The sequence below is a fragment of the Bubalus bubalis genome, chromosome X, assembly GCF_019923935.1.
Source record: "Bubalus bubalis isolate 160015118507 breed Murrah chromosome X, NDDB_SH_1, whole genome shotgun sequence".
Lineage (NCBI taxonomy): Eukaryota > Metazoa > Chordata > Mammalia > Artiodactyla > Bovidae > Bubalus > Bubalus bubalis.
In genome coordinates, this window is record NC_059181.1 from 35,596,826 (window position 1) to 35,624,570 (window position 27,745).

Here is a 27,745-nt window from a genome sequence, read left to right on the forward strand (position 1 = left end):
AGACATGTAAAGTTCATATTCTAGAGACATGGACTCACCAAAAGACTGAGGTCTAATCATAGGATTATAGAATGTTTCTGCCCCCCACAACCTACTACTTTATTACTAAAGGTCTGTTCAGAGCAGTTCCTTTTACCCAGTACATCATATCTAAGAGTCAAGGAAAAATGTATAAGACATACTAAAATGTGAAAAACACAGTTTTTAGAGACAGAACAAGAGTTGAAAACCAAATGCAGTTATGGCATAGATGTTGGAATTATCATATTGAGAATGTAAAATAACTGATTAATATGCTTAGGACTCTAATGGATAAAGTAGACACCATGCAGGAACAGATGGGCAATATAAGCGAAGAGATTAAAATTCTAAGAAAGATCCAGAAGGAATGCTGTGGAGCAAAAACAGTGGAACAAAAATAAAGAATCTCATGAATAGGATTATTAGTGGACTGGATGTGGCTGGGGAAAGAATCTCTGAGCTTGAGGATATCTCAATAGATATCTCCAAAGGAAAGCAAATATTAAAAAAAAAAAAGACTGAAAAAAAAGAGAAAAAAGAACAGACTGAATACTGTGGGACAACTACAAAATATTAATATGTGCATACTTGAAATACCAGAGGGAGAAGAAAAAGTGACAAGAAATATTTGAAACATAATGACTGAGAATTTCCTCCAAATTAATGTCAGACACCAAGCCATAATCCAAAAAGCTCAGAGAATACCACACAGGATGAATGGCAAAAAACAACACTTAGGAATATTACTTTCAAACTGCAAAAAAATCAAAGATTGAAAACATCCTCAGGATGCATGCACCTCAGTGTTCCTTGCAGCACTGTTTACAATAGCCAGGACATGGAAGCAACCTAAATGTTCATCAACAGGGGAATGGATATAAAAGATGTGCTACACACACACACAATGGAATATTACTCAGCCATAAAAGGAGCAAAAGAATGCCATTTGTAGTGACATGGATGGACCTAGAGATTTTCATACAGAGTGAAGTGAGTCAGAAAGAGAAAGACACATTGTATAATTTAATTTATATGTAGAATCTAAAAAAATGGTACACATGACCTTACTTGCAAAGCAGAAATAAATAGAGTCACAGATGTAGAAAACAAACTTACAGTTACTAAGGTGGGAAAAGGGGCTAAGATGAATTGGGAGACTGTAACTGGCATATACAGACTAAAATAGACAATAGAGAACCTGCTGTGTAGTACAGGGAACTCTACTCAGTTCTCTGTTGTAGCCTAGATGGGAAGGGAATCTAAAAAAGAGGGGATATATGTATATAACTCATTCACTTTGCTGAATAGCAGAAGCTAACACAACACAGTAAAGTAACTATACTCCATAAAAATTAATTTTATAAAACTCTAAAGTAATTCAGAGGAAAAGACACCTTAATATACAAAGGAGCAAAGATAAAAGTAACATGTGACTTCTCCTGAGAAACTATGCAAACAAAAAGAGAATGGACGGATTATATAAAGTGTTGAGAGACAGAAAAATACCAACCTAGAATTCTGTACCTTGAGAAATTATCATTCAAAAGTAAAGGAGAATTAAAGCCTTTTACAAACAAACAAAACTTGAGGGGATCTGTTGCCAAAATACCAGTCTTGAAAGAAATTTTTTTAAATTAATAAATTTATTTTAATTAGAGGCTAATTACTTTGCAATATTGTGGTTTTTGCCACACATTGACATGAATCAGCCACAGGTGTTAAAAGTTCTTTAGTGGGAAGAAATATGATATAGGTGAAAAACTTGGATCTATAAAGAAAAGAGCACTGGAAACAAAATAAAGGTAAAATAAGAGTTTTAGCACTGGAAACAAAATAAAGGTAAAATAAGAGTTTTTAGTTTTCATATTCTTAATCTAACATTTAAGTTTATACAGTATAATAGCAGCAGTGTATTTATATGCTTATGTGTACTTATATATAAGTGAAATTAATGACAGTAATGACACAAGCAGTGGTAGAGAGGGATTAAAATTATTTTGTTATTAAAAGGTCCTTGCAGATAAAGACAAATGCTCTGATATCACTTGCATATGGAATATAAAAATAAATAAATATATATTAAAAAAATAGAAACAGACCCACATATATAGAGAATGAGCTAGTGATTACCAGTGGGGAGGGGTGATGTAGAGGTATACGGGTATCTCACGTATGCAAGTCTGGTTCACATTCAAAACTCAATTAACCAGTTTTCTTATCAGTAAAAAAGGACAGTTGATAGCTTCTTTATGTACTTGGCAAAGTGGAAAGCACCATGGAAAGCACTAGTCAAGTAGAAGGTATATTTTAAATTAGCAAACTGTGACTTAAACCAAGGAAATTATAAATATTATAGATACAGCCCCCAAATATCGGTTTTCTCTATTAAGAATATTCCCTAGGAATTTATTCTAAGAAAGGAAACAAAGGAATATATAAAGATATTCATCAGAGCATTACCAATGATGGTGAAATACTGGGAGTAGACTAAATGTCCAGTAATAGGGGATTGGCTAATTAGGTTATTCTTTGACTATGTTAAGGAACGTTATACCTCTATGAAAATTCATGACAGCTTGTTAAATAAGAAAAAGTGCAGATTACAAAACCTATGGTTGGATGGCCCTACTTTTGGGTTATGTCAAAATATATATAGGAAAAAATATATGTAGACAAAACATGAACAGTAATGGTTACTGAGTAGATATAGTATAGGTAATTTTGAGGTGTGATTTTTTCTGTTCTTACAGTTTTCTTTATAACGAACATACAACCAAGTTATTAGAAAAAAACTCACTGTAATCCATGACATTAATGGATTTCCCCAGTTGATCAGTGGTAAAGAACAGTTCTATGAAGTCAAATGCTATGAAGTCAATCCCTTATGACTATACAGTGGAAGTGAGAAATAGATTTAAGGGACTAGATCTGATAGACAGAGTGCCTGAAGAACTATGGAGGGAGGTTCGTGACATTATACCGGAGACAGGAATCAAGACCATCCCCAAGAAAAAGAAATGCAAAAAAGCAAAATGGCTGTCTGAGGAGGCCTTACAAATAGCTGTGAAAAGAAGGGAAGGGAAAAGCAAAGGAGAAAAGGAAGGACACACCCATTTGAATGCAGAGTTCAAAAGAATAGCAAGGAAAGATAAGAAAGCCTTCCTCAGAGATCAATGCAAAGAAATAAAGGAAAACAATGTAATAGGAAAGACTAGAGATCTCTTCAAGAAAATTAAGGATACCAAGGGAACATTTCATGCAAAGATGGGCTCAATAAAGGACAGAAATGGTAGGGACCTAACAGAAGCAGAAGATATTAAGAGGTGGCAAGAATACACAGAAGAACTGTACAAAAAAGATCTTCACAACAAAGATAACTACAATGGCGTGATCATTCAGATAGAGCCAGACATCCTGGAATGTGAAGTCAAATGGGCCTTAGGAAGCATAACTGTGAACAAAGCTAGTGGAGGTGATGGAATTCCAGTTGAGCTATTTCAAATCCTGAAAGATGATGCTGTGAAAGTGCTGCACTCAATATGCCAGCAAATTTGGAAAACTCAGCAGTGGCCTCAGGACTGGAAAAGGTTCATTTTCATTCCAATCCCAAAGAAAGGCAATGCCAAAGAATGCTCAAACTACCACACAATTGCACTCATCTCACACGCTAGTAAAGTAATGCTCAAAATTCTCCAAGCCAGGCTTCAGCAATACGTGAACCATGAACTTCCAGATGTTCAAGCTGGTTTTAGAAAAGGCAGAGGAACCAGAGATCAGATTGCCAACATCCTCTGGATCATGGAAAAAGCAAGAGAGTTCCAGAAAAGCATCTATTTCTGCTTTATTGACTATGCCAAAGCCTTTGACTGTGTGGATCACAATAAACTGTGGAAAATTCTGAAAGGGATGGGCATACCAGACCACCTGACCTGCCTCTTGAGAAACCTGTATGCAGGTCACGAAGCAACAGTTAGAACTGGACATGGAACAACAGACTGGTTCCAAATAGGAAAAGGAGTACATCAAGGCTGTATATTGTCACCCTACTTATTTAACTTCTATGCAGAGTACATCATGAGAAACACTGGGCTGGAAGAAGCACAAGCTGGAGTCAGGATTGCCGGAGAAATATCAATAACCTCAGATATGCAGATGATACCACCCTTATGGCAGAAAGTGAAGAAGAACTAAAGAGCCTCTTGATGAAGGTTTACAAGGAGAGTGAAAAAGTTGGCTTAAAGCTCAACATACAGGAAACTAAAATCGTGGCATCTGGTCCCATCACTTCATGGCAGATTGATGGAGAAACAGTGGCTGACTTTATTTTTCTGGGCTCCAAAATCACTGCAGATGCTGACTGCAACCATGAAATTAAAAGACGCTTGTTCCTTGGAAGGAAAGTTATGACCAACCTAGACAGCATATTGAAAAGGAGAGGCATTACTTTGCCAACAAACGTCCATCTAGTCAAGGCTATGGTTTTTCCAGTGGTCATGTATGGATGTGAGAGTTGGACTATAAAGAAAGCTGGATGCCAAATAATTCATGCTTTTGAACTGTGGTGTTAGAGAAGACTCTTGAGACTCCCTTGGACTGCAAGGAGATCCAACCAGTCCATCCTAAGGAAAATCAGTCCTGAATATTCATTGGAAGGACTGATGCTAAAGCTGAAACTCCAATACTTTGGCCACCTGATGTGAAGAACTGACTTATTGGAAAAGACCCTGATGCTGGGCTTAAAGATTGAGGGCAGGAGGAGAAGGGGATGACAGAGGATGAGTTGGTTGGATGGCATCACTTACTCAATGGACGTGGGTTTGGGTGAACTCCAGGGTTTCATGATGGACAGGGAGGCCTGGTTTGCTGCGGTTCATGGAGTCGCAAAGAGTTGGACACGACTGACCGACTGAACTGAATGGTTTTCTTTATTTAAAAAAAACATACAACTAAATTATTAGAAAAAAACTCAATGTAATCCATGACATTAATGGGTTTCCCCCGTTCCTCAGTGGTAAAGAATCCACCTGCAATGCTGGAGACACAAGAAATGCAGGTTTGGTCTTTGTGTCAGGGATATCCCCTAGAGGAGAGCATTTCAACCCACTTCAATTTTCTTGCCTGGAAAATTCCATGGACAGAGGAGCCTGGCGGGCTGCAGTCCATGGAGTCACAAAGAATCGAATACAACTGAAGTGACTAAGCATGCATGCATGCATCACATTAATAACTTAAAGATAAAAATACCATATGTTCATATCAATAGATGCAGGAAAAAAAGCATTTTACAAAATCCATTACCCATTAAAAAAAAAAAAACAGTAAATGAATGATGGAAAGGAAGTTTCTCTAGTTGATAAAAAATATCTACATAAAAACCTCACAAATAACATTCTTTTTTTTTAATATTGAAGTATAGTTGATTAACAATGGTGTCTTAGTTGCATATGTAAAGCAAAGTGATTAAGTTATACATAGACATGTATCTATTCTTTTTCAAATTGTTTTCCCAATTAGGTTGTTACAGAATATTGAACAGAGTTCCCTGTACTATACAGTAGGTCCTTGTTGGTTATCCATTTTAAGTGTAGCTTGAAGCTTTCTCGTTAAGGTCAGAAACCAGGCTAGGCTATCCCCTCTCACCCCTCTTTCTCAACATTGTATAAGAAGACCTAGGTAATGTAATAAGACAGAAAAAGGATTTGAAAAGTATACAGATTGGGAAGGAAGAACTAAAACTGCCTTTTAGTTCACAGATGACATGATTGTCTGTAGAAAATCTGAGTCAATTAAAAAAAAAAAGCCTCATGGAACTAGTAAGCTATTATAGTAAGGTTTCAGGATACAGGTTACTAAACAAAAGTCAGTTGCTTTTCTGTATGCATGCCCACTCAGTCATGCCCAACTCTTTGCAACCCCATGGACTGTAGCCAGCCAGAGTCCTCTGTTCATTTGATTTTTCAGGCAAGAATACTTAAGTAGGTTGTCATTTCCTCCTCCAAGGGATCTTCCTGACCCAGGAATCAAACTGACGTCTCTTGGGTCTCCTGCATGGCAGGCGGATTCTTTACCACTGAGCCACCTGAGAAAACAAGTAGTGAAAAATGAAATTTAAAGTTAAATACAAAATACCATTTATATTAGCACCCAACAAAAATGAAGTACTTAGGTATAAATTGAACAATATAGTTACAGATCTGTATGAGAACTGTAAAACTCTGGTGAAAGATATCAAAGGAGAATTAAATGGAGCAATCATTCTGTGTTAATGCATGGGAAGACTCAATATTGTCATGTTGGCTGTCCTTCCCAACTTGATCTAGAGATTCAATGCATTCCCAGTCAAAATCTCAGCAAGTTATTTTGTGGATATTGATAGACATGAAAAAAGAAAAGACCCACAATGACCAGTGTGGTATTGAAGGAACAGAACAAAACAGACAGACACTACCTGACTTCAAGACATACTTCAATGGTGCAATAATCAAGAGAGTTTATTGACAAAGCTAGACAAATAGATCAATGGAACAGGAAAGAGCCCAGAAACAGCCCCACATAAATATAGTAAGCTCATCTTTGACAAAGGAACAGAGGCAATACAACTCAGAATAAATCGTCTTTTTTAAAGAATGTAACTGAAAAAGTAGACATCCATAAGTTAAAAAAATGAATCTAGATACAGATTTTATATACTTCACAAAAATTAACTCAAAATGATTACAGACCTAAATGTAAAAGGCAAAACTATAAAACTCATAGAAGATAACATAGGAAAACATCCCTAAAATGACCTTGGGTTTGGCAGTGACCTTTTAGTTACAAGAAAAAAGATATGATCTGTGAAAGAGAGAATTAATAAGCTAGACCTCATAATAATAAAGATTTCTGCTCTGCAAAATATGCTATCAAGATACCAAAATGAAAAGCCACTGACTGGAAGAAAATATTTGCAAAAGACATATCTAATAAAGAACTATTATCCAAAATAAAGAACTCTTTAAATTCAACAGTAAGAAAAACAAACCATTTGAAACCTGGGCCAATGATATGAGCATACAACTTAACCAATGGCAATACACCAAAGGTAGATAAGCATGTGAAAAAATGCTCCACATCATATGTTATCAAGGAAATTAAAATTAAAACAACAGTACGATAGCACTATGCATCTATTAGAATGGCCAAAATCCAGAGCATTGACAATGTTAAATGCTGATGAGGATGTGGACAATAGAACTGGTGTGAATGCAGTTGCTAGTGAGATTGCATTGCTGATGGAATTGAAAGATGGTACTACTACTTTGGAAAACAGTTGGTCATTTGGTGGTTTTTTTCCCAATGCTAAACATATTCTTACCATACAATGTGGCAGATGGCTGTCCTTTGTATTTACCCAAATGAGTTGAAAACTCATATTTACACAAAAATGTGCATGTAAGTTTTTATGGCAACTATGTTAATCATTTCCAAAATTTGGAAGCAACCAAGGTGTTCTTCAGTAGCTGAATGGGTAAACTGCAATATTGAGTTGGCCAAAAAGTTGTTAGAATTTTTGCAGACAATGGAACATTATTTAATGCTAAAAAGAAATGAGCTATCAGGTCATGAAAAGACATGGATGAACCTTAAATGTATAGCACTGAGTGAAATAATCTAATCTCATAAGACTATATGCTGTATCATTCCAACTATATGACATTTTGGAAAATGCAAAACCATGGAGGCAATAAAAAGATCAGTGGCTTCCAAGGATTGTAGTAGAAAGAGACAAATAGGTAGACCACAGAGGATTTGGGGGGCAGTGAATCTCCTCTGTATGAAACAGTAATGCTGGATGTCATTATACATTTGTTCAAACCTATAAAATGTACAACACTATGAATGACCCCTAATGTAAACAGTGAACATTACGTTATAATAATGTATCATTGCAGGTTCCTGTATAATGAATGTACCACTGTGGTAGAGGATGTTGATAATGGAAGAGGCTGTGTGTGTGTGGCAGTGGGGAAGGGGATATAAAGGATATCTCTGTATTTTCTGCACAATTCTGTGAACTAAAATTACTCTAACAATCTATTTAAAAATACAAGAGTTTCCAGCAGATAATAATTCCTTATCTAATGTATTTTTATAGATAATTGTATTCCTGATCTTCCATAGAATAACCGTTTTCTCCCTGGAGCTTTTTGTTTCATGTATGTTTCATGATATGCCATATATATATTTTCCCTTTATTACAATAATTTTTATTTCTGTATTTCTCTTCACTTCTCTACTTCTGCATTGGTCAAACTTTACTGTGGAGATCATTTTAATTTTGTCTACTTTTTGTCCTGAGATAAATATTTAGTATATTTTATGTTCTTTTATTGTCTTAAGGGTACATTTTATATTTACTTGTAATTAACTACCATTACCAAATTGGAACTTATGATAATCCAAGTTATTCCTGAAATGTTTTTAAAAATAATTTTGTTTCCTGGCTGGAAATATAGCAATAGGTAGAAAATTTAAGGTAAAGTAAGAATTATCTGTGAGCTTATGTCATTAATATTTTAACAGTATGTTCCCTGGTGACTCAGATGGTAAAGAATATGCCTGCCAATGCAGGAGGTGTGGGTTTGATCCCTGAGTCGGGAAGATCCCCTGGAGAAGGGAATGGCTACCTACCCCATTATTCTTCCCTGGAGAATTCCATGGACAGAGGATCCTGGCAGGATCCAGTCCTTGAGGTCGCAAAGAGTCAGACACAACTGAGCAACTAACACTTTCACTTTACTTTTACTTTCCTTTCGCAGTGTTGCAAGCACCAGTGACATTATCCAGCACTCATTTTATCTTTGAAATCCCATTACATAGTCTGGATCCTAATAACAGGGTCACAAAAACTCAGGTATGTATAGAGAATTGATGCAGTTTACTTTTTTTTTTTCTGATTATGGTTTTTAGCTTATTAAGATGATTATTCTGAAGCCTGTGTTGTAAGAATATGTGTGTGTGTGTGTATATATATATATATATATATATATAGAGAGAGAGAGAGAGAGAGAGAGAGAGAGCGAGCCTATTTCTCATAAGTAATAATCAAAGTACATAAACACATATAAAGTCATTTATATATTTATATTTTAATGTAAAACTAAAATATAAAATAAATTGAATGGTTATCTGTCTTATACAAATAGAAGCTATGGTTAAAATTCACATGAAATATGTTTCATACAGGTGAGGAAATTAATTGAGAGGCAATAATATAAATTGAAAGAGTCCAGATATAGTCACTTCTATGATAATATGCTCTTTTTTATTAGATATTTCTGCCTTTCTTCTAATTATGAATCCATCTGAAAATATAAAGATATGCATAAGAAAGAAGCTCAGGCATACATTGTAGAAATTTGTATTTGTGGTGCTCCTTTTTTGTCTTCTATATCACTTTTCCTGCATTTGTGAATAGAATCCTTTATATTGTAAAAGACACTTTGCCGATGTATAATGTAATTAAGATTAATGATCCTGAGCACGAAGGATTATCTGAGATTATGCAGGTGGCCCCAGTTTTATCACATGAGAAGTTATAAACAGAGAACTTTTCTTGACTGTGGTCAGAAGTCGTGATGACAGAAGAGCGGTCAGAGAGATGTGATGTTGCTGGTGCAAGGAGGCCACCAGCCAAAGATGCCTGAACTGAGAATGGCAGGAAAACAGATTCTTCTCTAGAGCCTCTGGAAAGTATCACAGTTCCTCTATGATTTTAGTCTTGTGATTTTAGTCTTCTTGATTTTAGTCCAGTGATATTTGCATTGACCTTCTAATCAATAAGACTCTAATGTGACACATTTGTGTTGTTTTAAACCACTGTTTGTGGTAATTTGTTGTGGAAGCAATTAAAAACCTAAAGTAAGCTATATTAGCATCACACAGAATTAACTATAACTATTTTAGAGAAAATTGAAATAAGAATTGGTTAAAATTGGTTGCTTCTGGGAAACAGGAGTGTTGATGAGGAAGAGTTGAGTGGGCCAACTTTTTGATAAGTATATTTTCCCTATTTGTGTAAACTATGTACATGTATCATTATGATGAATTTATAAAGAAAAATAGCACAATGCTACATATACTTGGAGAAGGAAATGGCAACCTACTCTGATGTTCTTGCCTGGTATATCCCACGGACAGAGGAGCCTGGAGGCCTGCAGTCCATGGGGTCATGAGAGTCGGACATGACTTAGCGACTAAACCACCACTTATACTAAATTAATTAACCAATGTTTCTCCCTTGATGAATGCATCAGTTCTATTATTAGGATAGGATATAGAAAGAAGTGGATTGTATTTTGGAGATACCATTTCCTCAAATTCAGAATGAGAAAAATGAGGCATTCACATAACTAGCATGATACCATGCCCACCTTCTGTGTTAAGAAAAGGAAAAAAAAAGATGTTTTCTTTACAAGGTGCAAAGGAACTTCTTTACAGAGTACACAAATATTAGGACTAAATAGATGTCTCAGTACATACAGACATTTCGGAATAAAATTGACTCATTTTTAAAATCCTGATTATTTTAAATCAATCATGCTTTGAAAGAAACAAAGTATGCTATTTTATTGTGGTGATGATTACATAGATCATTCTATACTCTTCAAATTTTGAAGAGCAGGGTTTTTAAAAACCTGGTTGAAGGTTTTATTTTCATAATGATTAGCACTGGAAAGATGAGTCTGCATACAAGTCATGTACATAGCTCCCAGATTCACAGAAACTTCACAAAGACAGTGCAGAGAGATTTGGCATACACTTTACACAACTTTCCCTAGTGTTAACACCTTATACAGCCAGAAAACATTTTTTAACACTAACAAATTAGCATTAGTAAGCTCAACATTCAGAAAATGAAGATCATGGCATCCGGTCCCACTACGTCATGGGAAATAGATGGGGAAACAGTGGAAACAGTGGCAGACTTTATTTTTCTGGGCTCCAAAATCACTGCAGATGGTGACTGCAGCCAGGAAATTAAAAGACGCTTACTCCTTGGAAGAAAAGTTATGACCAACCTAGATAGCATATTTAAAAACAGAGACATTACTTTGCCAACAAAGGTCCATCTAGTCAAGGCTATGGTTTTTCCAGTAGTCATGTATGGATGTGAGAGTTGGACTGTGAAGAAAGCTGAGCACCGAAGAATTGATGCTTTTGAACTGTGGTGTTGAAGAAGACTCTTGAGAGTCCCTTGGACTGCAAGGAGGTCCAACCAGTCCATTCTGAAGGAGATCAGCCCTGGGATTTCTTTGGAAGGACTGATGCTAAAGCTGAAACTCCAGTACTTTGGCCACCTCATGCGAAGAGTTGATTCATTGGAAAAGACTCTGATGCTGGGAGGGATTGGGGGCAGGAGGAGAAGGGGACAATAGAGGATGAGATGGCTGGATGGCATCACTGACTCAATGGACGTGAGTCTGAGTGAACTTCCGGAGTTGGTGATGGACAGGGAGGCCTGGCGTGCTGCGATTCATGGGGTCACAAAGAGTCAGACACGACTGAGCAACTGAAGTGAACTGAACTGAACTGAAAATATTATTAGCTAAACAACAGACTGCATTCGGATTTCACCAGTTATTCACTAAGGGTCTTTTACTGCCCAGGGTCCAATCCAGCATACCATATGGCATTTAGTCTCTTCTATTACATGATAGGTCCTCAAACTTGCTAATATTTTATGACTTTGTTAATTTTAAAGAATACTGGTCTGGTAGTTTTTTTTTTGTTTGTTTTGTTTTTTTTCAGAATGTTCTTTAATTTTGGTTTTTCTTATATTTTTCACCTGACTGGTCTCTGTTCTTATTTTCTATGGACTTTGGGGAAGAAAATGTCACATAGTGAAATGTTCATTTTGTCACATCATGTGAAAGGAGTACATGTTATCAGTAAACACACCGTGTTTCTGTACTGTAAAGCTGGAGAAGCTATTTTTCCCCTTTGCACACTATACTGTGGAAGTGAGTCATCAATTTCAGCCCACACTCAAGGGGTAGGGGTCAAGGTCCATCTTCTGGAGGGGACATTTACGTATATTCTTTGGAATTTTTCTGTAAGAAAGGTTATTCCCTTCCTCCCTCCCTTTATTTATTTGTCAGTATGAACCCACATATATTTATTTCCTACTCTCAGTTTTAATCCAATGTTCATTTTTGTTTATGCTGCTAAAATTGTTCCAACTTTGGCTATTAGAACATCTTTTAGATTGACCCTTTGACGTGCTCTTGTTCTTAGGATTTTTAAACATTTCTCTTACTTTCTATGACTACAAAATGGTCCAGGGCCACTTTTATTTTAGTTGTTCCAGCTCTCGAGTCAACATTTTCTCCAGGAAACCTCAGTGTGTTTTATGGGAGAATGGTATTTAGAAAACAAGGTGTATATACAGGGTGTGCTAGCTGCTGCTGTGGCGTCACGTGTTGTAGGTCCTTTTGGCAGATTGTGCCAGGAAATGTTTGTATGGTAAAAATCCATGAATACACATATATTGCTAATTTTTCTATCTGTCTACCTGCCTATCATCTATTTATATCTACCTGTTCCTGTCTACCTATCTAAACATGAGTTTTAACTTATAGCTCTTACTCTAATCCTGCACCACAAGGTTCATTCCATCTTTCTCCCTTGTTCATTTTTAACTCTTCTCTGACAATGAGAAGTCTGACTCTCTTATTTATAATGTATTTACTTATTTTTTTAACCCTGGTGTACTTAGTAAAGAAGTTTCAGCATTTTTAACCTGTACTCTCACCCCACTCCAGTACTCTTGCCTGGAAAATCCCATGGGCGGAGGAGCCTGGTAGGCTGCAGTCCATGGGGTCGCTAAGAGTCGGACACGACTGAGCGACTTCACTTTCACTTTTCACTTGCATGCATTGGAGAAGGAACTGGCAACCCACTCCAGTGTTCTTGCCTGGAGAATCCCAGGGATGGGGGAGCCTGGTGGGCTGCTGTCTATGGGATTGCACAGACTCGGACACAACTGAAGCAACTTAGCAGCAGCAGTAGCAGCAGCAACCTGTACTCTGTTAGAATTATTAGCATATTTTCCAACTAGAGTACAGTGTTTATAAAGAGTATCTTTTTGTCTTTAGCTTTATATAGTTTCCAGTCAAAACACAATTTTCCAGAATTACGTAGGCCATTCTTTACCCAGTACCTTCAGTGAGGTTATTTCATTCTTTTGTGATATAATTTGTCACAGTCTACAATCCATCCTGGGATTCCTGACATCTTGGTTGATTCCTTTTAATTGTCATATCTTTAAGTCTACTCCTTGCAGTATATAAGTATTTGGCTTTTTGGAAATTGTATAGAAGGGTTTACCACTTCAATGCCATATAGAACAGTTTTATTACACTGAAAAATCTCTCTATAACCCCTTGGCAATTAACTACTGCTCCTTCCACCAACATTTGGCAGCAATTGATTTTATTTTCCATCCACAAAATTTTGCATTTCCAGACTGACAGGTAATTTAATTATACAATATGTAGAGATTTGGACTTAGCATCTTTCACTTAAAATTAAGTAAATATGTAATATTCACTTATGTTTTTACTTGAATTAATATTTTACTTATTTTATCACTGAATTTTATCCTATTTTATGGCTATACTACAGTTTGTTTATGCATTCATTTGTTGATATAAACCATGTTTGTTTCGACTTTGAGTGGTTCGTGATTATGAGCAAAGCCATTGTAAACATTCACATACAGATTTTTGTATAAACATAAATTTTCAATTTACTTAGGAAAATAATTAAAACTAGGTTTAGTGGGTCATTTGGAAAGTGTATGTTTAGCATTATACGAAGCTGTCAAACTGTCTTCCAACATGACTGTACCAATTTGCATTCTACCATCATGAATGAAGGTTCTTGTTACTCTGCATCCTTTCTAGCTAGCATAGCTCCTTTGAGTACTTTCATAGTTGTTAACAGGCTATGGACATATTCATGTACCTCTTTGTTTGCCTAATATTCACTTTTAAAACATTTTATCTGTGATTACCACTTTTAATTGCTTACTTTGTGCATAGGACCATCAAGTTGCTATGGCAATACAAACTAAATTTTAGATTGCATATTGTAATCTTTATAAATTTCTTCTTTTATTTTTTATGTGTGAACAGAATCTGGTCTTACATAATACTTCAAGAAAAGATGTAGAGTGGAATTTGAATATTAGAAATACTGGCAAGCTTTTCAAATATGGTATATTCAAATTTAGCACACTCAGTGGAACTCTGCAACCAAATGAAGAGTGTAATGTTGCTGTAAATTTCTGTCCAAGTAGGTACTTTTTTCCTGTATTTGTTGTTATTTCTACATCAGTTTATCATTCACATATTTTATTTTCCTATGTATATGAAACTTTATATTATTATATGTACTTAAAACAGTTTTAAGAAATTTCTTACTAAAATTTTGTCGTAACTATCATTATAAATGACTCCCTTTGATCCTTTCCTCCTGGTGTTCATGCTGTTATATACTCCCCTCCTACATCAAATAAGGTTAATATATGACTTGTGGGATTTTATGGATGTGATGGTGTCTGACCTCTAAGGGTTTATCAGAAAAGGCATCGCAACCTCTGACTTACATGGATTACTTGCTTTGGGGAAAGCTGGCCAGAATGTTTGTTTATCTATATTTCTACTTTCCTGTTTTTTTTTAATTGCAAAAATATAACTGTACCTTTTAATAATTGGTATGACAGTTTTCTTTCATTAAATATCTATTTGAAAAAAATTTGGAAGCTTTACACATTTAATTTTCTAATGAACTACAGATTATTTTTTCTAGTTTCTAGAAAAAGGCATATAATTGAGTTTTTCCCTTCAAGAATAATATGCTTTTCCAGCAATCAAGGTGTTGTTTTATATGCATCACTGTATAAAGAACAAAAATGTATTTCCCACCTGAATTATCTTGGTACCTTGTTGAAAATCAACTAACCATAAACATGATTCTTTATTTCTCTTGGTCTTAGAGAATGGCTTGTGAAGTATTTTATTCCCTTCATTTCTGTTTTTGTGAAGATTGATATTAATTATTCATGAAATGTTTGGTAAATTCCGCCAATGAAGTTGTTTCGGCTTTGGCTGTTCCATGTGGGAAATGTTTTGATTCCTACTTTGATTCCTTTAAGTATATTCATATTTGTAGTTCATATTTAGTTCATATTTTATATTTCTTCTTATAATTATGATTCTTATAATTACATATTATAATATGTAGTTCATATTTTATATTTCTTCTTTCATCAATTAAAGTAGTTTATATCTTTCTAGAAATTTATCCATTTGTTCTAGGTTATCTAATTTGTTTGTATATAGTTGTACATTGTGTTCTCTTATAATTCATTTATTACATTTCTGTAAAGTGAGCATTTTCCCTTTTTTTTTCATGATTTTTGAATCTTTTCTTTCTTTATTCTTGGTCATTCTTGCTAATGAGTTTTAAAATTTGTTATTTTCAAAGAACAACTTTTGATTGCCTAATTTTTTTCCTGTGCTTAAATTCAATTAATTTCTGTTCTAATATTTATTATTTTCTCTATTCTGCTTTGTTTGGCTGTAATTTTTTTCTTATCTCTTAGGGTGCAAGGTGTTAGGTATTGATTTGAAACATCTTTTTATATATAGACATTTATAGCTATAAATTTCACTCTGAGCACTGATTTAGGTGTATCACATAAATTTTGGCATGTTTTGTTTTCCTTTTAATCTCAAAGTATTTTTTTTTAATTTACCTTACCATTTCTTAACAATTAGTTTTTTGTGGAGTGTGCTGATTAATTCTCATGTATTTGAGAATTTCCCATATTTCACTTTAATATTGAGTTCTATTTTTATTACATTTTTGTTGCAGAACGTAGTTTATATGGTTTTAGTCTTTTTTTAATGGAGTGAAAGTCACTCAGTCATGTCTGAGTCTTTGTGACTCCATGGACTATACAGTCCATGGAATTCTCCAGGCCAGAATACTGGAGTGGGTTGCCGTTCCCTTCTCCACGGGATCTTCCTGACCCAGGAATCAAACAGGGGTCTCCTGCATTGCAGGCAGATTTTTACCAGATCACCTTATACCCTAAAATATGATCTACCCAAGAGAATGTTCCACATACACTTGAGAAGTTTATGTATTTTGATTTTGTTAGAGGAAATGTTCCATAGATGTGTGTTAGGTCTACTTCATTTATAATGTTGTTTAAGTCTTTTTATTCCTTTAGTGATCTACCTACTTGACTTTCCCACAATTGAGAGTGGTGTGTTGAAGTTTTAAAGGGTTTTTATTTAATTATTTATTTCTCCTTTCAATTCTGTCAGATTTTTCTTAAGTACTTTGTGGCTCTGTTAAGTACATATATGTTTATAATTGTTTTATATTCTTGATGGGCTTCCCTGATAGCTCAGTTGAAAAATAATCCGCCTGCAATGCAGGAGACCCTGGTTCAGTTCCTAGATTGGGAGGATCCTCTGGAGAAGGGATAGGCTACCCACTCCAGTATTCTCGGGCTTCCCTTGTGGCTCGGCTGGTAAGGAATCTGCCGGCAATGTGGGAGACCTGGGTTCGATCCCTGAGTTGGGAAGATCCCCTGGAGAAGGCAAAGGCTACCCACTCCAGTATTCTGGCCTGGAGAATTCCATGAACTGTATAGTCCGTGGGGTCAAAAAGAGTTGGACACAACTGAGCAACTTTCACTTCACTTCACTACTTCACATTCCTTCTTGATAGCTTATCCTGTTATTAGTACATATAGCACCCTTATTTGTCTATAGTAGCAATTCTTAATATTTATTTTCTGTTATTGTTGTAGTCACTGCAGTTCTCTTTTAGTTGCTACTTGCATGTATATTATTTCTCTGTCCTTTTACTTTCAACTGAATTGTTTTTTGAATCTAAAAATATCTCCTGTAGATGACATGAATTTGGATTGTTTTTATTTTTATAATTTATTTATTTTTGGCTATGCTGGGTCTTTGTTGCTCTGTGAGCTTTCTGTAGTTGTGGAGTGAGAGATACTCTCCAGTTGCAGTTACATGGGCTTCTCATTGAGGTGGTTTCAGTAGCTGAGGTGTGAGGGCTCAGTAGTTGTGGTTCCTGGGCTCTAGAGCATAGGCTCAATAGTTTTCAGGGAGGCCCTGGATTTTTTTTTTTAATCTAAATTTTACTTATCTCAGCCTTTTTGTTGCTGTATTGAATTACTTTACTTTTACTGATTAATTACTAATGAAGTGAAGGAAAGATTTACATCTTTTTGTTATTTGATTTCTGTATGTCTTTTAGTTTAACATTTTACTTCTCTTATTTCTTTCACAAATTTTGAGGTATTTTCATGGTGATTTTCCTGAAAAATACAACTAACATCTTAGTTTTTAAAATATAATTGAGATAAATACCAAGTTTTTGTCGATAGTATGCAAAAACTTTGCTCCAATATAGCATCCCTGCTTGAAGCTCAACATTCAGAAAACTAAGATCATGGCATCTGGTCCCATCACTTCATGGCAAATCAATGGGGAAACAGTGGAAACAGTGACTGACTTTATTTTTCTGGGCTCCAAAATCACTGCAGATGGTGATTGCAGCCATGAAATTAAAAGACGCTTACTCCTTGGAAGGAAAGTTATGACCAACCTAGACAACATATTAAAAAGCAGAGATGTTATTGTGTCAACAAAGATCTGTCTAGTCAAGGCTATGGTTTTTCTAGTAGTCATGTGAGAGTTGGACTATAAGAAAGCTGAGAGCAGAAGAATTGATGCTTTTGAACTGTGGTGTTGGAGAAGACTCTTGAGAGTCCCTTGGACTGCAAGCATATCAAACCAGTCCATCCTAAAAGAGATCAGTCTTGGGTGTTCATTGGAGGGACTGATGTTGAAGCTGAAACTCCAATACTTTGGCCACCTGATGTGGAGAGCTGACTCATTTGAAAAGACCCTGATGCTGGGAAAGATTGAGGGCAGGAGGAGAAGGGGATGATAGAGGATGAGATGGTTAGTTGGCATCACTGACACAATGGACATGGGTTTGGGTGGACTCCGGGAGTTGGTGATGGACAGGGAGGCCTGGTTTGCTGCAGTTCATGGGGTCGCAAAGAGTCGGACATGACTGAGCAACTGAACTGAACAGGAAGATGCCTCATGCACAGATACCTAGGAAATTAAGTCTAACCAACACTAGTCTATCAGCTAACCCAACCCACTCCCCACCCACGCACCCCATCTGACCCCATGAGATCAGGTTGAGTCTGTATTCTAAAACGACACCTTCTCATAGCTTCTTGCCCTTCCCTATTCTGCTTCCCTCCTTTACCCACAGGTTCCTCTGAGAGCACTCCCTCAGTAAATCACTTGCATCGGGATCTCTCGGACACTACCATATTTTACACTACTGGCAATCTAATACCAGTGATTAGCTATGTTAATAGTAGAAAAGGCAGTATAAGAACCTGTTACTACTTTTAAGGTCTTAAGAATTCATTAAGCTGTGTGTTCTCTCTCAGTAATATTCTGTAAGACAGTGTTGCAGTAAATGTACATCCAGCATACCTTTTATCCTGGCCTTGTATATTCAGTGTAGATTTATAGGTGAGAGAGAAGACATCAGATACTGTGATTAGTAGACTTTAAAAATCTTTTTTATTTTGTATCCCCTCTGTTTAGAACTCTGAAAATATGATAGAAAGCATCAAATATTCCCTGCAATCTAAAGTTTACTTTGTAAAACTTATTAGGTCTCGTTGTATATTTCTGTGAATTTCTTCTTAGTTTCTAATGTGTCTGGTACTAAAAGAAATAGCATAAAAACTAGTCCAGCCAAAGCTACCATCTGTATTTCTATTCAGAGCTTTGCCTTTATGTCCCAAATGAACATTTATATCCAGATGAAGTAGTCTGGATCATTTAGATGGAAATAAGAAAAATTTCCATTTGACTTTTTTTTTCAGTGTGAGACTGAGCCCATGCAGTCAGATCCGTTGGTTCCCTCCATAGGATACAATCCTAACTCTTAAAAAATCAAGCATGCCTATAACACTTTTAAATAAATTACCTCTTAGGTGAGAGAGAAGGCATACCTGGGCTTAAAAACATACATTATTGAAGCCACAGTGGTCTTAGATTATATAAGGAGCCTCATTCTCCATTACCCCAGAAACCTTTAAATTTTCTGAAACCCAGAAATAATCTCAAAGCAGCCCATTCAAAAATCAGAATTCAGTAAGTTTTTGAATTCTAAAATACAACATTGAGTTCATACTCACAAGATCATATTTTTCTGCCTATGAGATTTATGTTTGGAGATTTGAGTCTTAAAAGACATTGGCACCTGTTGTCGGACACCAGCCTGCTGCCTCTGTGCTGAGCCCTTTTCTCCAGCACAAACTGCCTTTCCTCCTGTGAGTTGCCACGTGGTAATTTGCTATCTTTTCCTATGAGGTGAGATTAACCAGTCAATCCTAACAGCCTGTCATAAACCTAAAAATCTGAGAGAAAGCATGTTTGATTCCTCTCAGTATATCCTTTTCTCAGTAGTCCCCTAAGATCCTTACAGCAGTTATCTGACCTCATCTTCGTACTGCCTATATTAAAGAGATGGGTAGCTCCTGTTAAGGCACAGAAAGCAGTTAAAAAATAGAAGTCTTGTTGTACTGTGTCCCCACAGTATATGTATTTTCCGATAATAATGAAAATCTGTTTTAAGGGAACATGCTCTATTTCTACACAGAGTGCTCTTTAAAAGAGTTTTATTTCCGTGACACCTCATTACATGTCTTAAGTTCCTTAGCAGGATAAATTCAGTTTCCAGGTAATCTATTCTGCTCCACTAAACTGTAACTTCATAGTACATCTTAATATTTAGTAAGGTTTAAATTATATAAACTTTTTGCTGTGTGTGTACTAATCTAAAATACTTTAAAAATGTTTTTCTTTCATTAGAACAGCCTAGAGAATACACAGCTGATATCCCTATTCATTTAAATGATCATCCAGTTTGCTATCGAATGTTACATCTGGTTGGAAAGATAAAATCACCCAAGTTATTATTTGTTCCTCCTTTCGTATTTTTTACTCCTGTTCCTTTGGATGTACCAGCTGTGATGGATGTCAACATTTTACCTCAGAACTATTTCAGGTAAACACCTAATGTGAATTTACCACATCTTCTTCAAGTACTTTTTTGTTTCTGTCTGTGTTATACGAGTCATGAGCAATGTCTGACTGTTTCTATAGATGGAGTGAACTTTTAAAATATTTAACTGTATATTTAAATTAAAAATACCCCCCAAGAGCTCATTTAGTTATCTCAGTTTTTAAATTTTCTTATAAAAATTTTTGCTATGTCTAATTTTGTGATTTAAGAAGCAAGCTTAAAACTTCAGTGTATTACTTTTCTTTTACTCCATGACCAATTACCACAGATCTAGTGCCTTTTAAAATATGAATTTGTTCTCAAGTTTCATCGGTGGTCAGTAGTCCCGGTTAGTTTAGTGTTCACTGCTTAAGATCTCGGTAGGCAGAAATCAGGTGTGCACTACAGCAGCGCATCATCTGTGACTCAGTCCTCCTCCAAGTTGGCAGAATTAATCCTTGTAGTTGTAGGACTCCGGCGTCATTTTTTTTTTTTTTTTTTTTTTTGCTGGCTGTTTGCTTGGGCAACTCTCAGCTCTTATGGGCCACCCTCAAGTCCTAGACCGGAGAAGGTGATGGCACCCCACTCCAGTACTCTTGCCTGGAAAGTCCCATGGACGGAGGAGCCTGGTGGGCTGCAGTCCATGGGGTCGCTAAGAGTCAGACACGACTGAGTGACTTCACTTTCACTTTTCACTTTCATGCATTGGAGAAGGAAATGGCAACCCACTCCAGTGTTCTTGCCTGGAGAATCCCAGGGACAGGGGAGCCTAGTGGGCTGCCATCCATGGGGTCGCACAGAGTCGGACACGACTGAAGCAACTTAACAGCAGCAGCAGCAAGCCCTAGACATGTGGTTCCCTTCTTACAACGTGGTATTTAACCCATTCAAAGCCAGAAGTACACCATCTCTTTGACTTTTCTCTCTCACCTGATTAAATTTGATTCACCCATGATTGTCTCCCTTTTGCATACTCAAATTCCATTAGCTAGGGATCGTCATTACATATGGAACTTCCCTTTACCATTGCCATATAGCATAACTTAATCATCAAAGTTTGAGAAGGCGATGGCACCTCACTCTAGTTCTCTTGCCTGGAAAATCCCATGGACGGCGGAGCCTGGTAGGCTGCAGTCCATGGGGTCGCTAAGAGTCAGACACGACTGAACGATTTCACTTTCACTTTTCACTTTCACGCATTGGAGAAGGAAATGGCAACCCACTCCAGTGTTCTTGCCTGGAGAATCCCAGGGATGGGGGAGCCTGGTGGGCTTCCATCTATGGGGTCGCACAGAGTCGGACACGACTGAAGCTACTTAGCAGCAGCAGCAATCATCAAAGTAAGTGTCTCATCATATTTATAGGTTCTGCCACCCAAGGAATGGAAATTATGCAGTTTATACACCAAGGAACAGGACTCTTGGTGGCCATCACAGAATTCTGCCTATCATAGTGCACATGCTATAGAGAAATATCATCTGTTTGCATTTTTAAAAAATTGATAAGCAGCTCAAGCCCCAGTACTCTATTGGACTAGATACATTATGAGTCCTCACATTACGAAACAGAGCTTGTGATTGTGTATGTGTGTGTGTGTGCATGTATAAAACTGTTGGAGTACCGAGAAGTGTGGGAGGCTTCTAAAGGACTGAGAGCAAACCAAAACAATACATACTTATAAGCTGAAACCAGAGTAGGAGCGGTGAACTGGATTAACATACCAAGGGTAGGCTTGTTTTTAAATTTTAAGACAATTTCAAGATAGGAAAACTTAATCTCAGATTCCTGGATTAATCCAGGGACACTGGAAGAGGCTAAAATGATTCCATGTCAGTAAGTCCTTCTATCTTTCAGTAGAAACAAGCAAATCTTCTCTAGATCAGTGGTTCTTAAACTTTGAGATATATATATAATATATATATATATATCACATATATATATTAGCTAGTCTTCCTAGCTAATGGAATTTGAGTATGCAAAAGGAAGACAATCATGGGTGAATCAAATTTAATCAGGTGAGAGAGAAAAGTCAAAGAGATGGTATACTTCTGGCTTTGAATGAGTTAAATACCATGTTGTAAATACCATGTTTTTATATATATATATATATATATATATATATATATCTCAGAATTTTCTGATGGATTTTTCAAAAGCAGAGGTTTTTAGATCCTATATCTAGAATTTATGATTCAGTAAGCCTGGAATGGGATATAGTAATTTGTATTTCTAATAAGTTTCCAAATTATATTGATACTCCTGTTCACAAAGTGAACTGGAATTTCTACTTAAAATGAAGCCATCCTCAATTTTGGCCTATATTTCAGTTTTCACAGATTGCTAACAGCTAGACAGGAGCAGTGTCAAGCATTACAAAACTCACCAGGAGGGAAGACATCATAACTTAGAGTCAGCACAAGCAGTCTTAAGATTTAGACTCTTAAGTAATTCAGATATTGGATTTATCAGATATAAAGTATAAATAATTTGTTAAAAAAATAAAAGATGGCATTATAAAAATTAGTAATTAACATGGGATTCTATAATATAGATTGGAAAATGAACCTAATATAACTTTTAGAAATTTTAAAATAAAGCATGTAAGGTTAAATTTTAAGGGCATCCATTAAACCTAAACATAGAAACAGACAAAACTTCAGTTAACTTTACAAGAGAAACACACTTTTTAAATGAAGGGGAAACTGAACAAAAATGATGGCAAAAACTCGAAATAACTGAGTAATGCAATGGAATGTAAATAAATCGACCAGTTAAAAGACAGAGGCTCATAGAGGGAATAAGAAAAAATTATAACTTCCTATTTTAAAAAGTATTTATGAAATGTAAGGACAAAAAGATTAAAATAAAGTGGGGTTTCTCAACTTCAGAACTCTTGATATTTTGACAATAATAATTCCTTTTTTTTTTATTAAAGTCTCTCCTATACTTTATAGGATATTAAGCAGCCTCCCCCCCCCCAACCCCACAGTTGTGAAAGAAAAAAAAATAATAAAATGTCTCCACACATTGCTACATTTCTCCTTGGGAGCAAAACCATTCCTAGTTGAGAACCACCAAGTTAAAATATTGATTTACATTACATTAAAATAGTGATTATGATCATTTCCATAGATGCAGGGAAAAAAAGAATTTCACAGAATTCAAAAATAATTTATAAAACTCTTAAACAGTAATAAAAGAGAAGTTATTTAAGTTGGCAAAGTTTTCTGTCATAAACCTAGAGGAGACATTATTATGGATATTGGAATATAAATAAATTGCCTTTAAATAAAATAGAAAAGGCAAGGATGCCTATTATCACTGTCTTTCGAACATGTTTTAATAGAGAACCTAGTCCATGCCGGAATTAAGAAAAATAAAATATGTGAGGATAGGAAAATAAGCTTCAGAACCAGCATTATCTGTTGATTAGGAGATTTTCCATATAGGAAATGAAAAGAATTTATACACAGATATTTAAAGCTATGAAGATCATTTATCAAGTTAAACAAATGTAAGTCCAATATTTAAGGTTCAATAGTATTTCAGCACACAACATTTAGAACATGCAACTGTAAAACTACTATCCTTAAAAACATTAACAATTGAAGGTAATAGGAAGAATTGTATGTGACTATATGGATAAAATTATAAATCTTAAATCGAAGAACTCATAAATAAATGAAGATTTACACCATATTCATGAATTGTGATATTCAGGATTTTAGAAAGCACAGTTCTCCACAAATCAACTTAGATTTTTCATGCAACTGCAATAAAAATTCAAATAAAAATTTTCATCAAGATTGACAAGTAAAATTCTAAATCTTATATGGAAAAATCAAGGGTCAAGAATAGCCACACCACCCCTGAAGAAGAAGAAGGTGAGAAAGGCTTGCCTGCCCAAATACCAAGAGTGAATCAATGTCACAGTGGTGCAATGATAGATTAAATGAGCAAAGGAATCCAGTAGACTTGAAAATGGCCCACACATGGACAGATACTGAATATATGACAAAGGCAGTATAGATCTTTGGAGAAAAAAGATTACTATTCAATAAATGGTGCTGAGATAATTAACTGTATAAAATAGTTCAAACTGGATTCCTGTCTACTTAATACATGAAAATTCATTACACATCGATTAAAAGGCAAAATGTAAAAAAAGAAAACAATTTTAATGTCTGTAGCTAGGGAAAGATTTCTTAAACATGACTTAAAATTATGCTAACAGTAAAATAAATAGCTGGTAAGAATTAATCAGAAAAAATACCAAATAACAGAAATGTTGGCAAAAAGTTTCAATAGATATTTCACAGATAAAATATAAAACACATGAAAAAATATACAGTAATTGACCTCTTTGTAAACTTGAAAGTAAGAATTAGTGACTACAGCAAGATATCATTTTGCTTGTCCTAGATAGGCAATCGTTAGGAAGTCAGGCTACCAGTTAGAGTATCAATGAATAAGAACATAGTAGATAATACTATGTAAGGTGTAATATCTGCATATTTCACAGCCCAACATTTCCACTTCACAGTATATACAAGAAAAATTCATCAGGGAAATGCAAATCAAAACCACAATGAGGTATCACCTCATACTTATCAGAATGGCTGTTGTCAAAAAGGCAATGAATAGTAAATGTTGCCAAGGATATGGAGAAAAGGGAACTCTAGTTCACGGTTGGTGGGAGTGGACATTGCTGCAGCCACTAGGGCACACAGCATGTTGGGTCCTCAAAAAATTAAAAATAGAGCTATCATATGATTCAGTAATTCCACATCTGGGTATATATCCAAAGAAAACAAAAATGCTAATTCAAAAAGATACATGCACCCCAGTGTTCATAGCAACATTATTTATAATAGCCAAGGTATGGGAGCAACCTGAGTGCCCATCGATAGACTAATGGATAAAGAAGATGTGTATATATTTTACATATTCAATGGGATATTATTTGGCCATAAAAAAGAATTAAATTTTACCATTCACAGCAAACATGAATGGGCCTGGAACGTATTATGCTTAGTGAAGTAAGTCAGACAAAGACAGATACTGTATCTTTTCACTTATATGTAAAATCTAAAAAATAAAACAAATGAATATAACAAAAGAGAAACAGATTTATAGATACAGAGGAAAAAATAGTGATGGGGAAGGGTCAAGATAAGGGAAGCGGATTAAAAGGTACAAACCACTATGTATAAAATAAATAAGCTACAAAGATATATTTTACAACACAGGAAATATAACTAATATTTTATAATAACATAAGTATTGAATCAGTATGCTGTACATCTGAAAATAATATAACATTGCAAATAAACTATACTTAAAAGAAAAACTCTTGCACATGTGTACTACAAGGTATGTTTGAAATTATTCATAGTTGTATTATTCAGAATAGTGAAATCTGGGAACTACACAAATGTCCAGTGACATGTGAGGGTATAATTAATTTGTGATATATATGCACTTGAATGAATATTCTATATCTGTGATGTGGAGGAATTTTAATAAGACAACTGTATTAGGAATCTTAGAAAACATACTGAGATTAATTAAAAGAAAGTCAAAGAAGGCTGCATATATTGATATCCTGTATATAAAATGGCAAAAAAGGACAATTAAACAAATTTATATTTAAAAATGTATGCCTCTTTATAGATATAAAGTAATAGATGTAAAGAGTGGTCAGTTGACATGTTAAAAATATGTAAATTGTGGGGATTTGTGTACCATTATTTTCGTAAACTACCAAATCTTAGACCCACCTCAGAGCTTCTCTAGTTCAGTACTTTATTTTGCAGTTAATCATTCTGAGATCCAGAGAAAACAAGTTCTGAGTGTGACAGAAATCAATGAAAATCATCAAAGTTGAAAAGCATAGAATGGCCATTGGCTTCTAACATTTGGCTTACAAGATATGATGAGTGCTTACTTGTGCCTCAGGGAATTGCTCTAAATGCCATTTTGTGAGAGAGTATAGTTCTTCAACATTAACTTGGCAACTCTGGGAGTCACAGTTTTTTCAAGATCCAATCTTATAAGTAGATAGTAAACTCTGTTGCTTGAATAGGAAATAAAAATGACTTGAATTATATTGTTCTAGAAATTACTTTTTTTGACAACAAACATTGTCTCATATATGAATTAATCTTTACTCTTTCAGCTTTTGAATTAATGTATAATGGTATCAATTTTAAAACTACTTCAAGTTAAAATCAGAGTCTTAATATGATATAATGAACATGTAAAAGGGACTGTAGCCTTTTCTTATTATATATGCAATAGAACTAATAGTATTAATGACTTATCCAAAGACATTTAGTTAATTAGCAACAGAATTGGACTCAAACCTGATTTATAAACTGCTTTTTCATGTTTTATCCAGTGAACCATATGAGTTTAAACTAGTTCAAGTTGAGAGCTTGTTTTACTTTTTCTAGTTAATTAGCAGAATAATCATTCTAATTAAAATACTAGGGAAATAGGATTCACATTTGATAGCATATCTTATTTGCTATATGAACCTGCATATATAATAAAGCAAAGTAATACAGTGAAATATTTATTGACAGCTAAAAGTTATCAAGTATGAATTAAAATTAGAAGTGAATAATAGGGCTTCCCTGGTGGTCCAGTGGTTAAGAATTCGCCTTGCAATATACAGATGGTGATTGTAGCCATGAAATTAAAAGATGCTTACTCCTTGGAAGGAAAGTTATGACCAGCCTAGACAACATTATTAAAAAGCAGAGACATTACTTTGTCAACAAAGGTCCGTCTAGTTAAGGCTATGGTTTTTCCAGTGGTCATGTATGGATGTGAGAGTTGGACTATAAAGAAAGCTGAGCACCAAAGAATTGATGCTTTTGAACTGTGGTGTTGGAGAAGACTCTTGCGAGTCCCTTGGACTGCAAGGAGATCCAACCAGTCCATCCTAAAGGAGATCAGCCCTGGGTGTTCATTGGAACAACTGATGTTGAAGCTGAAACTCCAATATTAGGCCACCTGATACAAAGAGCTGACTCATTTGAAAAGACCCTGATGCTGGGAAAGATTGAGGGCAGGAGGAGAAGGGGAGACAAAGGATGAGATGGTTGTATGGCATCACCGACTCTATGGACATGGGTTTGGGTGAACTCTGGGAGTTGGTGATGGACAGGAGGCCTGGCGTACTGCAGTTCACGGGGTCACAAAGAGTCTGACACGACTGAGCAACTGAACTGAACTGAATAGGGCTTCCCTGGTGGTCCAGTGATAAAGAATTCACCTTGTAATATACAGGACGCTGGTTTGATCCCTGGTGCTGGAAGATCCCACATGCCGCAGAACAGTTAAGCCCATGTGCCACAAACTACTGAGCCAGTGTGCTAGAACCCACAGGCTGCATTTGTTGAAGCCTGTGCACCCAGAGCACATGCTCTGCAACAAGAGAAACCACCACAATGAGAAGCTCACACACCCCAACTAGAGAGTGGCTCCCACTCTTCACACCTAGAGAAAGCCCACACAGCAACCAAGACCA

At 35.6% G+C, this 27,745-nt stretch overlaps 1 protein-coding gene across 1 annotated transcript in view; it reads left to right on the forward strand.

The window, feature by feature from the left end:
* CFAP47 (cilia and flagella associated protein 47) overlaps window positions 1-27,745 on the forward strand; it is a 497,722-nt gene that overhangs the window by 105,104 nt on the left and 364,873 nt on the right. Inside the window, exons 23-25 of the mRNA XM_006066421.4 lie at window positions 8,820-8,914; window positions 14,199-14,358; window positions 20,016-20,211. Coding sequence (XP_006066483.4) covers window positions 8,820-8,914; window positions 14,199-14,358; window positions 20,016-20,211 — 451 coding nt within the window. The remainder of the gene's footprint in view (window positions 1-8,819; window positions 8,915-14,198; window positions 14,359-20,015; window positions 20,212-27,745) is intronic.